The sequence below is a fragment of the Neodiprion fabricii genome, chromosome 1, assembly GCF_021155785.1.
Source record: "Neodiprion fabricii isolate iyNeoFabr1 chromosome 1, iyNeoFabr1.1, whole genome shotgun sequence".
Taxonomy (NCBI): domain Eukaryota; kingdom Metazoa; phylum Arthropoda; class Insecta; order Hymenoptera; family Diprionidae; genus Neodiprion; species Neodiprion fabricii.
The window spans coordinates 24,452,018-24,467,481 of record NC_060239.1 but is presented as its reverse complement, the minus strand read 5'-3'; the positions used below and the strand labels follow the sequence as shown (position 1 = coordinate 24,467,481).

Below are 15,464 nucleotides of genomic sequence, written 5' to 3'. Positions count from 1 at the left end.
TAAATCCGGTCCGATTTTCATCTCGTCGAGACGAAAGTGTTCCCCGTTAAAAAAATCGTCGATTCGCATCGTCCTCGGTAAAAAAATAAAATTGTCCCAAACGTTTTTGGCTCCCGAATTTTCTAATTCTCATCGAGAGGCGAGTGCAGCGGCCGGATTCCCTCGCGCATTCCCAAGGCTGGGGGATGCGAGCATAACGCAAGCGCGGGTTTCTCCGTTTCCACCGCGCACATGGCCCGGATCCCCCAGGATGAGAGGAACGCGACTGATCCACGAGCACGTCTCGGCCGCTCTTCGTGGGGGCGAACGAATATTCGGTCGTCCGGAGGCCTCCGACGTCAGTACGCCCCGCGCCGCCGTAGGAAGCGTTCCTCGCGACTTCGCCCGTAGATTAGTAGAGAGAATTCTCCGCGCCGTATCGGTAGCCGCGTATCAAAGTCGCTGGAAAGCGCCGTTTGGCCCTTGGAAAAGACCGGGGAACGAATCCGAGCTTTGAGCTTTCGCCCGGTTCGGTTATCGCCGTTAATTCCGCCGAGCGTGTAAGCGTGGCAATCCCTCGTCAGGATTCTCGAAATCTTTTTCGCACAGCTGAACGACCGTTCGAACTTCTGATATCCGGTCTGATGTTGTTGCATCTTCGACGAAAGTTTCGCGGGAAAAATAAATGCCGACAGATCAGGGAACTCAAGGAGAGCTGATCGCTCGCTTGGAAACTCTTCGGAACCCGATGACCAGGAACGAAAAATGTGTTTCTTAGACAGCTCTTCACCTTGAATCGACACTAACGGAAGTCTGCCGGTTTGACATACGATTTTCAAAACGGAACTGTTCAGCTGAACCGGAAGCTTGAAATATCCTGTCTTCTTCAGCCGAGGAATCGACTAATTGCAATCGGTTTTACATCGAGGAAAATTGGATCCGGGTGAAATTGAATCTTCGTCGCCGAAGAGGAACTGAGCTAATTTTCGCGTTAAATACAATACCGGGTGAGATCGATACGAGTTTTGTGAAAGGCTGGAACGAGGGTTGAACTGAAGAAATAATCATCGGGGGTATCAAGGTACGAGGAGCCAAGAGTAACGGTTCCAAGTTCATTCGGTACATCCGGGGCTACCTAATTCCCTGTCTTCTTCAAGCCCGGATCCTCTTTTTGGGCTGTTTGTTTGAACGCGGGAACCGTGTAAACATACAAAAAACGCCTAATGGACTTCTGAAACAAATTCACCAGCCCTTCTTAAGACGTGTATACGCAAAGTAGAGATGCTTGGACAGTTTTGAACCTGGCTCTAAAGTAAAAAGGAGAAAAACGAGTACACGGTGTGCCTGATAAACGGATTCTAAGAAAACACGACATCTGCCCGGAAGCTCGAGAGACTCGGAAAGAATCCAAACGTAAGCACGTTTCCGACTAATTGACTCGCTCGTTAACCGTTCATTTTATTCTGTATCACGAATCACACCCGCCAGAAATTTGTCCCGCTGAATTTTCCTTCATTTCTTGGAAATTTACCATCGGCCATTTATCGCGTGTTAAATTCGCCTGCATTTATGAAATTTAGGGTCCGTATTACCGATCGTCAATTCGGAAAGCGAGGAGGAGTCGGCTAATCGTAAAAGACGAGACAAATGCCGATCGGTGAAAATGTACTCACGATTGCCGAAATGCAGCCGCGTTTTGAGAAAATTCACCGTAATCTGTATCGTTCGAATGCAGGCCGATTTATCCTACAGATACAACTATCGGAAAATCGTTTATTCGAAAGCACATTCGGTGGATTGTATTCGTTCAATCAGCACGGCGATACAGAGTCGTATGCATTTATCCTAACACCGATATACCAATATAAGATGAGAGATAAACGAGACCTGAATAATTTACAAGGCCATTTTCTCCGTCCGAATTCGGTGAGTCGTTATTTCACATTGCTTATTTCCATTTCCATTAAAATTTCATGAACCTCGCGGTTCGTCGTTTCGTACTTTTATATTCCTCGAGAGCCTGCGGACACGGAGCAGATATTCCGATCCTTCCAGTCGCGCGTGGCGGTTTAAAAAACCGTATAGTATATAATATACCGAACAAAATGGACAAGCAAACAAACGATGATGGAAAAATATTCAAAGCAGAATAGGAAAACAAACTTTGACACGCGCGGATAGATGCGCGAGGTGACACGTGGCCCTTTGCGTTGATACGCGTTGCTTAAGAAGATATTAATATTACGGACCTCGAGTCACTTCCAGGCCGCAATTTTTCTTCTCGGTAATTTCTCGTTACAGCTTTGACCCGCGGCGCAGGTATAACAAACCGTGTAATTAATTTCACGATCTTCCTTGAATTTTTTATTTATTATTTTTTCCTTCTTCTTTTTGTGCGGTCTTCTCGCGTCTTTATATCCTTTCCGTTCCACCTGACGAAGAAACATCGCGTGCGAGTCTGCGGCTCTTGTTCGTTTAGGGATTTTTTTTTTCCCCCCTTACAGTTTTTTTCGAAAACTTTTCCCCACGCACACAAGATCTAAGGATGTTGTACGTTATATACACCCACACGCAACCGGTCGACGGTTACTTTCTCTTCTTTTCCAGCTTCTACTCTCTTATCTCTCTGACAGTTGGCAGGGTGGTTCGGGCTGTTAGGGTGAAAATTGAGGCCGTTTTTTCCCGCTATAATACCGAGAGCCGAGCGAATTCGTCGACGAGTTTGACACTTTGGTCTGTCTTACGGGAGAGTGGCTTCACCTTAGCATCGCGTGTGTTTGTTATCTGTAAGTCAATTTTCTCTGACTTCCTTCCTACCCGCCCGCTTTCGCTTCGATTCCTGCAGCTCGTCTTCCAATTTCATCGTATAAATTCTCCCTTACGATAGAATCAATCAAACTTTTGAGTGATTTCTCCCGGGTAATGGATCCTCCTCGATATCACCCAGCTTCCGCATCTCTCTTCGCGTCCGTCAACTTTACTTCGTAGGCTCTTTACGTTCTCCACTATTCACTGGCTATAACACCGGACGATCGTATATCACATCCCTCGATTCTTTCCCGGAATTCGCAAATGCATTTGTATTTTCGAGACATTGTGATAAGATCGTATCGTTGATCGTGAACGCCTCAGAAAATCTACTAATTAAAAAAGATCCTGCGCATTTTTATGTAAACTGAATTATAGTTCCGAAGTGTTGCTATTATTTCGTTTGTCAATAAATCAGCCTCATCATAAGCTGAAGTTCAGAAAATTGTTTTCAAATGTTGAGAAATTAGTGTATTTTTATTCAACTACCGTACAGTAAAAATTGAAAATTTAATACATGCTTTCCGCAGATTTCGATGTATCGATACTCTCCACTGCAATTTAATACTCCGAAACTTTTTGTTTACTTTAATAATTTGATTCTGTGAGGGAATAAAAACGAATCTCTTATTTCAAATTGGCCTCCGCGGTTGTTTGAATATTTTCAAGTCGTCACAAGATCTCGTCTCAATTCCTGACACGTCAAAGCTGAGCGCGCGAAGAAGGGTGCGTAAAAAGCTAGCATCCCTCAGGGCAGCTTGTATACGAAGCGGGACGTCGAAGGTTCGATCCCACCGTCGAAAGAGGATCTTATGTGTACCTATATAATGCGTGCGCGAAGAAGCGGGATTCCGGGACGCAAAAACTCGAGGTGCAAACTCCCGGGGAGATCTCTCTCTCTCTCTCTCTCTCTCTCTCTCTGCATAGAAAAAAGAAGAGAGAGAAAACAGCGTTATTTGCTTTATTTGTGAAGCGAACTCGCCCGCAAGCTTTTTTTCCGCGACTGCAATGCAGACCTGCCACATTGTCCGGTTGTAATATACATTTCGCGAATCAGCACATCTGCAAACGTAACTCTTATAGGTCGCTTGATTAATGCAGAATTCTTTATTCTGGAAATAATAATTTTTTTTTGTTTGTTTTTTTTTCAACGTTACGTTGAGCGCAGTTGTTCCTATAAAAAAAAAAAACCAAAAAAAAACAACATGCATTTCATTGAGATCGGTAACTTTACGTAGGTAATACTTTTTTTTCTTACCAAACGTTTATTTGTGAATATATTTGCGAGAAAATTAGTCTTCTTTAAATGAAAATGCTTTTGCCGGAGTCGTAAAAATCAGTTTACCAATTGGATGAAAAATTCATCCGCATTACAAATTACGTTTCATATAAATTAGAGTATTTTATAAATTTAGCGATACCTAATTCATCGTTTCCGAAAAGAAAAAAAAAAAGGCATTTGATGAATAGTACTAAAAAAATAAAACCGAATCCTTCGGCAATTTTTGTATAAAAATTTTTTGCCAAAGGTTTACCAGTTTAAACTTTCAACGTATAATTAATTAAACAGAAGTTCATTTATAAACTTTTCCAATCAAATTGAACTCGATTAACTTTTGCAGTACCGTTGAAACCTTTGGCCCAACAATTTATACATCCTAAAATAAAAATGATTCATCCATCGTTGTACTTTTCGGCTGCAGGATTCCAGGTTATCATTGAAATTGCCGCGTATATATCCACACGTGGTAGATACACGTTAACGCCACACGTCCATACGCGTTCGCAGCCGATAGTAACTCCTACTCGTGAGGGTCGAAGAGATTAGACTGGACACCAGTTGCTATCGCCGTAGGCGTCCGCGTGTTCTCTATTTCACGGTGCAAATTGCAGAGTAGATTTCGCCTCACCCATAGGTGAACAAGACAAGTATCTCGGATAGGGAAGGCTGAAAACACGGTGGGGAAGAAAAAAAAAGAAAAAAAAAAAAATAGGTACGAAGCTCCGAGGGTGAAATACGAAGTTGATGATCTTGGGGAGCCAACGCGGTGACGGTTCGAGGACAACGTGAGCTAAATTAGTTGCGAATATGCACAAGCCGAAGAAAACTTGCTAAGAGGATTAAAAAATTAAAACGAAGCAGGAGGTTGCAAAAAGAGAGTAAAAAACGTAGCAATAGAAACGACAAAAAAATAAAAATAAAGCACCAAGAGTCGGCGAAAGTCGAGAAAGAAGTTTACTAATTTAGGACTTTCTTCGAAGGGCCGCTATGAATTGCCCTGGAGAAACTCTCCAAGACCCTGCAGCTATAACTTTTCTCAACGACCAACGGGGAATCGACCTCTCAGTCTTTTAATGCATCGGCAATTTTTTTTCCCTTTTCCTTGGTCGCGGTGATATCGTTATATTCAGAAAATTTTTCGTGGTTCACCCAGGGGTCTTTAAATATTGGTTAGATGTGCTTTTCGCCTGAATGACCGTTGATTTCTTGGAAAGAACGGCACCGTTGGAAGGTTAAAATTGTTGAAATTTCCCGCATTTTCTTTGGCATTCTGAATTTTTCTTTGCAGAAGTGTGTAATGCCAGTTTTTTAATCCTTTTGTTGCCGTTTCTGAATCATATTTTTTTCTCGGGATACAAACGCCTCTCGGGAAAACCAAATTGTGTCTTGGATATATTCTGGTAATTCGATGAAAATGCAGATCCTCCGGGGAACGATCAGGCTAATTAATTGCGCGTAGGCTCAAACAGTCGGGGGTTAGTTTCGCATTCAAACTGTACTGCGGGGAATATCTTAATCTGTGTCTAGAATACGAATAGCGACCCGTTTCACGTGTCGTGAAAATGAATTTCATATTTGGTTTTTTCAGTAATTATGTAATTCGGCGAAATTGATTACACCAAGTTCGGGAATCTAAATACGTCAGCTTTCGAATAAGGACATAAGCTCAGTTGCGTAACTTTACTCTTTTATTTTGCTTCCTCAGATTTTAAAATCCTGCTCCTTCGATCATGTCGCAGACTTTCACCGAAAACTTCGTGCGGCGAAGGAAGAAAAAAATTAACTTATTCCCGTATGTGGCAATATAAATTTTTTTTTTCACGCCAAACAATTTTAAGTATTAAAGGGTCTTGAGCAACAGTTTGATGGACAATACCAGTTAATCGTATAACGAATTCACTTTGATATAAACTTTTGATTCAAAGATATTCAGCTGATAATTTTAGAGGTATGAAATCGTCTCCTTACGATATTTCTGCACAACTTGTCGACTAAAGTATACTGAAAAGATTGCAAGGAACAAGCCGCAAAGATAACGCTCTCGAGTTAATTTGTACTAAGAATCAGAAGGTATTTTTACAAAGATTTACCAAGATTCTCGTGTATTTTGAACATGCAAAGCTGTTGTTATTAGTATTAATGTTAGTATTAATGATTATACTACAAAGAAGGTCCGGTTTTATATCACATTAGAAATAAATGTCTGAAATATTGAATGAGCTTGGCTTTTAGGCAATACATAAACGAATGTTTCGAAATCGGAGAACATCAATATTTTTTTTTTTTACGAAAAAATACATTTTCGAAATTTACGAACGTAGAATGGGAAGGAAGTAAGATATAATTTTCTGGATAAAACCTTACCAAAAATTTATCGAGAGTAGCAACCTTACGCGACGATTTGTATCGTCGTCAATCTCGAGTTCGACCAGATCAAAGATTGATTTCATAAAAATAGTTTCTCAACCAATGCAAGAAAGCTTAGAGGACGTGCTCACATCGAAACGCGGGAGCTTATAAATCAGACGTCTGGAGCTCGGAATATCGCGCATCCCGTGATCCGGAGAAATGTGTAGGAGGTGATCAGGTCTGCGGAGTTTCAAATTCGCCGGGGGAGTTGAGAAAATTGAAAGAGAAAAGAGAGAAAAGCGCAGAGATGTTCGGTAAAATGAGAGGGAGGCGAGCTAGTGAAATAAATAATGATAAGAACCCGTGCAGTCGGTATTTCCGGCTCACTTTTCTTCCGGACTCTTCCATTGCACCGGCGGTCTCATCTCCTCGGAAAACACGATAGAGGCGTCCCGGTCCCGTTTCCTCCTCCTAGGTCAGGTCCGGGGAAAGCCTCGTTAATTTCCACCGTCGGGAGGACGCGCGGGTTAAAATTGCCGCGTCGTGTCGGAAAAGACGGCGCAGGGAAATCCATTAAAATTCTGAAAGCCCTCCGATTCCGGGGTATTTTACTAGCGTAAAATAACAGCTCGGTTAATAGGCGACCCCCTCGAGTCTCGCCCTCCTTAAACGCCTGCACGGGACGAAAGAGTCCTCCTGGGTGTTTTCGAGTGCGGGCCACGCCACCCTCTTCGTCGTCCTCCTAACCGCTTCTTTCGCATTTTAACTTTCCGCCTTGCCGCCCAATCGTGATATCAAGGACGAACAAGAAGAAGAAAGGGAACGAAGGGAAACGCTGGAGAAACGCAAGCTTTGAAACGTGAAGAATTTTGTTCCCCGTGCACCACGGGTTTTTTATGCGACCGAAAACTTTATGCATCGCGAAATTCACATCGCAACTTTTTATTGGTTTGTGAAAAATCTTTTTTCGTTTAAATTCTCAGCATGTTGGCATTGTTTACACAATGGTCGAAACTTACGATTTGTTTGAAATATCAAATTAATATAGTTGTCACCTCGAACTTAGACCATTCGTAAACTTAATCCACATCTCGTACACTTGGAGTGATTTTTTTCAAATTTTTTACTTGTACAAGTTTTATCGTGTCATTATATTTTGCACATTCCCTCTCAATTTACTGCTTAATGTTGAATCAGGTTCATAGTTCAGTCGAAAGCGTATTAAAATGTGAAAATATTTTAGAAAACAAAAGTGTAGAATCAATAACTGATTGAAGTCCCGATAACTCTTATCAAAAAACTATCCCCTTGTTACTACAGAAAGAAAAGCAAAAATTGACAGTCGAAAATTCTGACCGTATAAATTTGGGATCAATTATCTGAGACAGATTGAATTATCGAGCACATTTTGTTAGCGTAAGATTTGCAAAGCATATTTAATTTCAACAAATAGTTGGATTCTTTTTGTTCTTACATAAATTCTGCAAAAAATCACTCGGCATGGAGTTTTGATATACCATGAATACATTTTAAAATATAGCAGTAGTTATTTCTTAAATGCTACTTGCCTTTATTGCTCGATTCAAGAGCTGAGTGAAAATTTACGTTTTGGTCGTTGTTAGATTATTCATTTTTAAACAGACTTAATCACCGCTAACTTCCATCTCGTAACAAAATAAGTTGTATTCGATGTAATATCGAATATGCAATAAATGTTTGCAACTTATTTGACGAATGCAGCATACTACAATGTCTCAAAAATTATTAATCATTAACATTATATCTTATTTTTTCATATACCGAGAACGGACATCACTTCGACCTATAATTGATCAAAGCTTCACTTTTCCGATTTTAACTTCGTAATCCTCCGCCGGGCATGGTTCTCACTGGACTGTACGTTCGATAAATCCTCAACTTTCTTCAATTCCAAAGGTAACAACGAGCCCCTTTTTTTATTTCCAGGCAAAGTCGCGAAATCGTCGGAAACACTCAGAATGGCAAGCTTCTCTCGGCGCATTTTTGGTGGCTTCGACTGAGGCGGCCTCGGGCCTCAGAACGAGACACACGGGATTAGGGGCTGTTGTCCCTTTGAGGGTGGGGCGAAGGACGGGGGCCCCTCGGGTCAGGGGCGACTCAGGGCCCGTGGGATGGTCTCGGGGTGGTGCCCCTGCGTGCCGCTTGGGCGTCGGCAGCTTCCGCCCCCGCAGAATCCGAACATCAACGGAAACGGGGGTCCATTCACCGTCAGCGCCGCGACGGATCACTCAGAGATGGTGCAGATGTTCTACTACGAGAACCGGGGAAAATGCTGCAAGAAACTCCTGCGGTACAACGGATATCCAAACAAGGTAAGCTCCAAATGTCGAATGATGCCAGCCATCTGGTAGCAGAAAAATGCGGGCTCGATATTTAACGATAGAAGTCCTTCTTCACCGTGTATTTTACTCGGTATCAATTCATCCTTCCTAAACAGAAGTCGAATCACTCTTGCAAGAAGTTTTCTGCCTCGACATGTCGTATATTTCAGCTAAACCGACCAGCTGTTAACTCAGTGCGACGCCATATTGCTCTGGTCGCGTCTCTACTTTGGATACCGATAATTAGTTATCGCGTTCAGTTCTGCGTTTCATGATTATGAAAGGCTTTCACACCCAGAGAAACTTGGCTATCAACTGCGAAAGAACGATTCTATTCATAAAACTTTTCAAACTGCTACGAATTTTTCAACTTATTCAATAATCGTTTCGTGTATCCTAAATTACAAAAGAATTGCTCGAGTGATTTGGACGAAGTTTTAGGATTCGTCGAGTACTTGGTAGAAACGTGTCACGAAACTCTTGAAATTTGTAACATTTCTGATAATGTATATTCTGGGTTTCGAACGAACGGCTAAATTGATCCGAATGCAATTTGAGGAGAGGATCAACTATTTATAGTTGACACATTCATTCTCAGATACGCCATCATTTTTTTAAATATCTTTCGACTTTTAGTTACAAAATAGCGGCAGCCCAACTATAAAAATCTATCGCTTGAATTAACTAATCAAATATCGCATCATCTCGGATAATTTATTAGTAGGATCTACATCATTGAGTAATCCAATTTTATTGTTTCGTTATTTACTTTTACTCAGATTTCTAGTCACGGTAAAAAGAGACATTTCCCAAAATCACTCCTGAATATAACTTGTTTATTTCTTCGATTTCTATCGTACAATATTTCGAATGAATTCCTGTTTTTATTTTTGAAAAATACGAGTCGAACATTACCAATAAATTTTTTGTCAAGGTTTTTTGATATTCGAAAAAATTATTTGATTTGCAAATCAACCGATTAGAATGATTTATTCAGACTCCTCGTCGTGTGTTAAAACTGTTTGGAATACTGTGAGAAAAGGTAGTGATCACTAAAAATAAAATCGTTTGTCAGTTAATATGAACATGTTTCTTTACATAATTCCAAATTTAGTTGCGCTCATTCCGAATACTCACTCAATACTTATGAAAAAAAAAATAAATAAATAAAAAAATGCTCTCATAGTTTCGTGTAAAAATAAATCTTTTCACCGGATATCTTTCCGCATAGTCGTAGTTGAAGCTTCCGATCATTTTCATAAAATATTCCATCTCCGAACAACGTTTACCGATTTGTTCAGTGGTGGCGAGGCAGGTGACATTTCTCGGTGGCGGTATCTCGACAATATTGTGCGGTGGAGTTAGAAATATATTGGAAATATCAATGGAGGTTTTCCTTGGGTCACCTCGGGAGCAATAACTCGATAAATTCCGCTCTGAACAACTGCAGAAATTGCAGAAATTGCATCGAGTTACGGGGAAAGTAAGTCTTGAGCCTCTTGGCGCTTGGCAGAATGTCAGAAGCCGGCTGCTGTCGCATTGTTACCTTCCAATCATGCCACGACGGTTCCTTCCAACGGCTTCGACCGATCGAGGAACCAATTTATCCGTGAGGAAAATATCTCGATCACTCCGTATAATTACTTGCAGAACTGTAGAAGCGGGCGAAATGACGAAACTGTTGCTTCGAACTCTGAAATATACTGAAATATATATGAAAATATATGAAAAATACTCCAATTCCCCAGTGAAAAATTCAGAACTCGTTCACGATGAAAGTGATCACGAGTACATTAAAATCGGTCAATCAATGCGATTTTTTCGTTCGAGAAATTATTTTGTAATGAAATCTCTTCAATGTCACAAATAATCGAGCTATCGTAGATGAAATTTATGGTTATTAATTTTTTCTACATGAGGGAAATATCGTTTCAATGAAATTCAACATGATTGGCTTGAGTCGCACTTTCAAACCATTGTTATATCACATTTCTGTGCGTTTGGCAGATCCTTAAGATGCAATGATTCAGCTTAGTTTTGCTGACGAGAGCTAAATTCCGAGTGTTATTTTCGCCCGCGCTGGGCAATATTTTACTGATTTGAATAATTACGGCATTCGCTTTCCGCCCTCGTTCCTCTCAGCCTGCAGAGTTGCTTTCTCGCCAGGGACAAATCTGCGACTCGTCAAGCGCAACAAGATATCCCGAATTATCCCGAATTATCCCAAATGTCACGTGAAAACTTTGTAAATTTCTTACCTGCTCCCTCTCTCTTTCTCTTCTCTTTCTCTGCAGACCACGAGTCGATAGGGATTTGCCTGCCTGCCTCAGTTACAGCTCATTTGGTTGCCCAGAGACGTGACATTCGTTGCAGCTGAGCTTTGAACTTATTCGCGAGGAGCCATTTACTTGGAAATCAAACGAATGATTCCCATGCGTTAAAATTGATTTCGAGCGATTTCTTTGATTTCTATCTCATTGTGTTATTTTAGCTGATTTATATCGTGCCGAGTCACTTCTATTGACTTACATGCTACCCATGGTTTCAATGATTTTCGAGGAGTTGAGGCGATTTTCAGTGGTTTCCGGATTGGATAGAATCACGAGAATTCACCTGCACCGTTGGGAATTCATTGGAAATCATACTTAACGTAAACTGGAGATCAACGAAACCACATGATAGGATAGTAATCGGTAGAACGCTAATGGATTGAAACCATTTACCCTTTATCGCAAGACTTGCAATTCTAAGTGATCTGTAAACGTTTCCAATAATTTTAGTTATCTCGATAGATTTCAAAAAGTATTTCAGTCATTTAAAAAAATTGGTTGGTTAAAAATCAATGCCGATAACTAATTTGAGTCTTTATCGTATTATTCTATTACTAACCTGCAAATATTTGTTCAAAAGTACAAAAATAAAAAATACTGGTATGATAAACAAAGACTTGGAAATATTAGCTTCATTTTAAATTTCTTATAAACGGTTAAAAATCTAATAGATTCGTTCGATTTCTCTCTACAATGACTCATTTCATTCAAACAATTAGTTTATAAAAAGTCGCTAAGACAGATTTTGTAACGTTGTAAAATTAAATATTCAACGTTGAGAAAAAGTGTGTCAGTGAATTTGTAAAAAATAATCTTCCGAATCAAATGAGCCATCATAAGGTGAAACCGAACAAACGATCCAGATTCCAATCCATTCTGACGTGGTTTATTTAATAAAGCATCGATGTCTGAGCTTTTTTGTTTTTGTAATTTGCAGCGTGTTCAATTTTGACTTTTACAAAGCAATCTTCATAGTTGACGAATATTCACTCAATGTACGAATATCTCGTAACGAAATTGATAAAAAGTATCGATGTTTGTCCAACGAACCTTTTGAGATTTCCCTGGTTAACTATTCTATTTCAAAACGTGAAATTTACGACTTCCTTGAGGGACCAGCCCTCCCGCACGTCTATATTTCTCAACGCCGGGAAAACAAATAAAACCCATCGAAAAATATTTCATTCTAATGATTTTTTTTCTCCAGTTGTAATACCCGGTTTTAAATAATTAATCCGAGCCTCGAGTTCAGCTCCTCGACTGTCTCGGGTGAAAACCTCGAGTCGACTCGTCGAAAGACGATTCGACGTGTGCTTTGAATATGGAATTTTTTTGGCCGTCGGAGAGCCGAGAATCCCGCTGCAGTCTCCGTCGTATCAGTTTTATTCCGCACTCCGAAGGTAGTTTCTCTTCCCTTTTCCAGCACGATTCAACGCATTCTTCAAATTTATTTTAACCTCCCCTGCGCTTCCTCATTCTTCTCAGTGTATTTGGGATCCCTTTATTGCTTCCCAACGTTCCCGAAGCTACGGGAAACGCGATTCCCTCTCACTTCTTCAACTAACTTTCGAAGACCTGTCTGGATAGTACCTAGAATCACGTCTGCACTCGGTTCTTTAGTGGCTGATGCATCGCGCGTGTGCCGCAAATGTTGCACAACTTAACGAGCTCCCCGCAATAAACTTTCAATGATCGCTGATGGGAAGCGGGTAAATTAGTTAGAAGCTCTTCGATCTCAACCCTTCATTAAATCCTTATTACTATTATTATCATAAGCAAAATAATTAACCAGAGAAGATAATTCTCTGTAACTGTAATTAATCCCCCTACCGCCAGTTTAATTAATTCAACCGAATTACACTCTGTTTGATATAAACTTGTCGAATTTGAGCATTCTTATAAATTTAATTATACAATACGATTATTGTACTAAACGAATGACGGTCAAGTGATTATATTCGAAGGATACGTTCTTCTTGTATCCAATCAAATATTAAGTACATTTATACTTCTTTGATAAATGTTCGATAGTTTCTCATGCAAGTTCATTTAAAACGGTGGACTCAAATTCTTAGAACGATTCGTTTAGTTGTTTCGTAAAAATATTCGATCAAATCGAACCGCAACGAATGAATTCATTACATTCAAGTGACGAACGACATTTGCAAATTGCATCGAAGTAAACTAAAAGGTGACGCGGTTCGTTAGGTAAATCAAGTAAATGTAATTACTCGCCATTTAAATGCGGCGCATTTTCTTCCTCGGCGTGGGAAAATTGATGCAGAGAATCAATGTATCGATTCGATATCCGAATAGCCGTTATATGCCGAGGGCGAACAGGGTGAATCAACATCCCAGCTCCACTTTCGAACTCGGGTAATGTCTCGAGTTTCTAAACTTTTACAGGGTTTTCGAAATTCCTTATTGAAAATAACCATTCAACGGTAACCGTCTCTTTTCCGATCGGTGCAGAATCAGTTCTGGAATTTGTTCCACACCAAAACAATTATCTCTCTAATTTTTTCATACAGTGAGTCGCGTAAATTCATTAGCGGAATCCCAGTTTATCCAGAAGCGAAAGAATGTTGGCCTAAATTTTTAAACCAAGGTGTGACTCTGGGTTGATTTTTTCTTTACGATTTTTCGTGTCTTATTGATCAGTTTCTCTTTTTCTTAGTCTTGAGTTTTTTTTTTTTTTTTTTGTAAAAACACCTTCCACGACGATTTTTTTCCGTCTTCCTTCTCGGTAAATACGTCGACTGAAAACTGAAACGCGCGCACTCTGCGCAGCATTTTAAAGACTTATACTTATGGCCTCCACGTCGTTAAAGTTTGAAAAGCTTCTCCCTCCACCCCCTCCTTCCACCCCTAATTCGCATCCTCAGCCCGAGATGCGCACGTCTAACTTCCTGCAGCCACTCTTAACTACTACCATCAAATATCTGGAAAGACATAACGCGCAGATCCATTCCGCTCATCTTTATTTGATGATTTAATGTAAAAAATGTCAGCGAAAATGGATCTGAATTTTTCATACGAACCTTATCATATTTGGATAACCGATCATTTAGTGAAATAAACGGTTGATGAGACACGTTAAAAAATCGACGTGCTCTTCCGTTTATCCGAGGATAATTAACATGGTCGAGAGTTTTTGCTGTACCCATAAATCCAGCCGTAAAAATTGAACGAAATTGAATTTTTCGCCGTATTCCCTTCGTCACATTATTCACTCTGATGAACTTTTCTCATCCGGTAAAATATAGCAGAAGAATGGAATTGTGCTTTTTGTCTTGAATAAGTAATTAATTGCCGAAGTTTCTTTTTCTTTTCATGTGCCAGTTTTTTTCTTTCTCGTAAATCTGTGGAAACATCAAAGCTTGTACCGTATTACACGAATATTTCGGTTAATTGGGTTGCAACGATTTATTTGTACCGTTTATATCGACTCGGAAATTACTTCAAGTTTCCCGTTTGACATTTTGCTCAACGTTTCTTGATACGTAAAGAATGTCAGATGATACTCATTTCCCAGACCACATATACGGGATTCTTGATATTCGATTCTGCGAACAAAAATTATTTTAAATCTCCACGTATTCCATAAAAATCATCCCTAATATCCACCGTACTTACGACATAAATTAATCATCGGATGAAATGCGAACACTGCAAGGAACGGCTGTGCAAAGCAGAACGAGTATTCTAAATTTCAGTTAAGCGAAAGAAATAATCACGAACTCATTTTTAAACTGGCAACGAGATTATGAGCCTACAATAAATCAAGGAATAAATCAATCATGAAGCTTTAATTCCGTACAGAAGAATTATATGCAGGGGAACGTGGGACACGACGGACCCCTTGACAAATTTGCAAAAAAGAAAAAAAAAAAAAAATGTATTGTATAATTTTTTTGCGGCGGTCCGTCGTACTCCGGAATCTTTTTTCTTCTAAATTATGGCAATATAACGATGAAATTTTAGGAGATAGATCGAAACAACTTGTACCCGGTGTTTAAAAGCCCCAAAAAATAGTCAACGGCTTTGGGGTCCGTCGTCCCCCAGGTTCCCCTACAATAATTCCAGGCACTCATTGTCAGTCAGTCGACTTGGTGAAATATAATTACGTCCACCCATCCGTGAAATTGAATCACCATGAATCAAGGGATCACGTTAAATTTTGACTCGATCCGCGAGGACCTTTTCAGCCCAGAAACAGGGTCTGTACGGAGCTTTCACAAAAGCCCGAACCACCTAGGGGCGTAACTAGTCATTTAGGGACCCCGAGACAAGGACTCAATTTGGGCCTTCTGGGTAAATAATGAAAAAATATTTTTCCGGAGCCTGTCCTTCCAC

At 40.2% G+C, this 15,464-nt stretch overlaps 1 protein-coding gene across 3 annotated transcripts in view; it reads left to right on the top strand.

The window, feature by feature from the left end:
- The first annotated feature begins 360 nt into the window (after nt 1-360).
- The window catches only part of LOC124180112, a 43,439-nt gene continuing 28,335 nt past the window's right edge, over nt 361-15,464 (top strand). For all 3 annotated transcript variants that reach the window (XR_006870211.1, XM_046565220.1, XM_046565209.1), the window contains exons 1-2: nt 361-1,392; nt 8,384-8,769. Coding sequence is in view for 2 of the 3 variants with exons in the window: in XM_046565220.1 (XP_046421176.1) it covers nt 8,569-8,769 (201 nt within the window). In the remaining variant the exon portion in view is untranslated. The remainder of the gene's footprint in view (nt 1,393-8,383; nt 8,770-15,464) is intronic.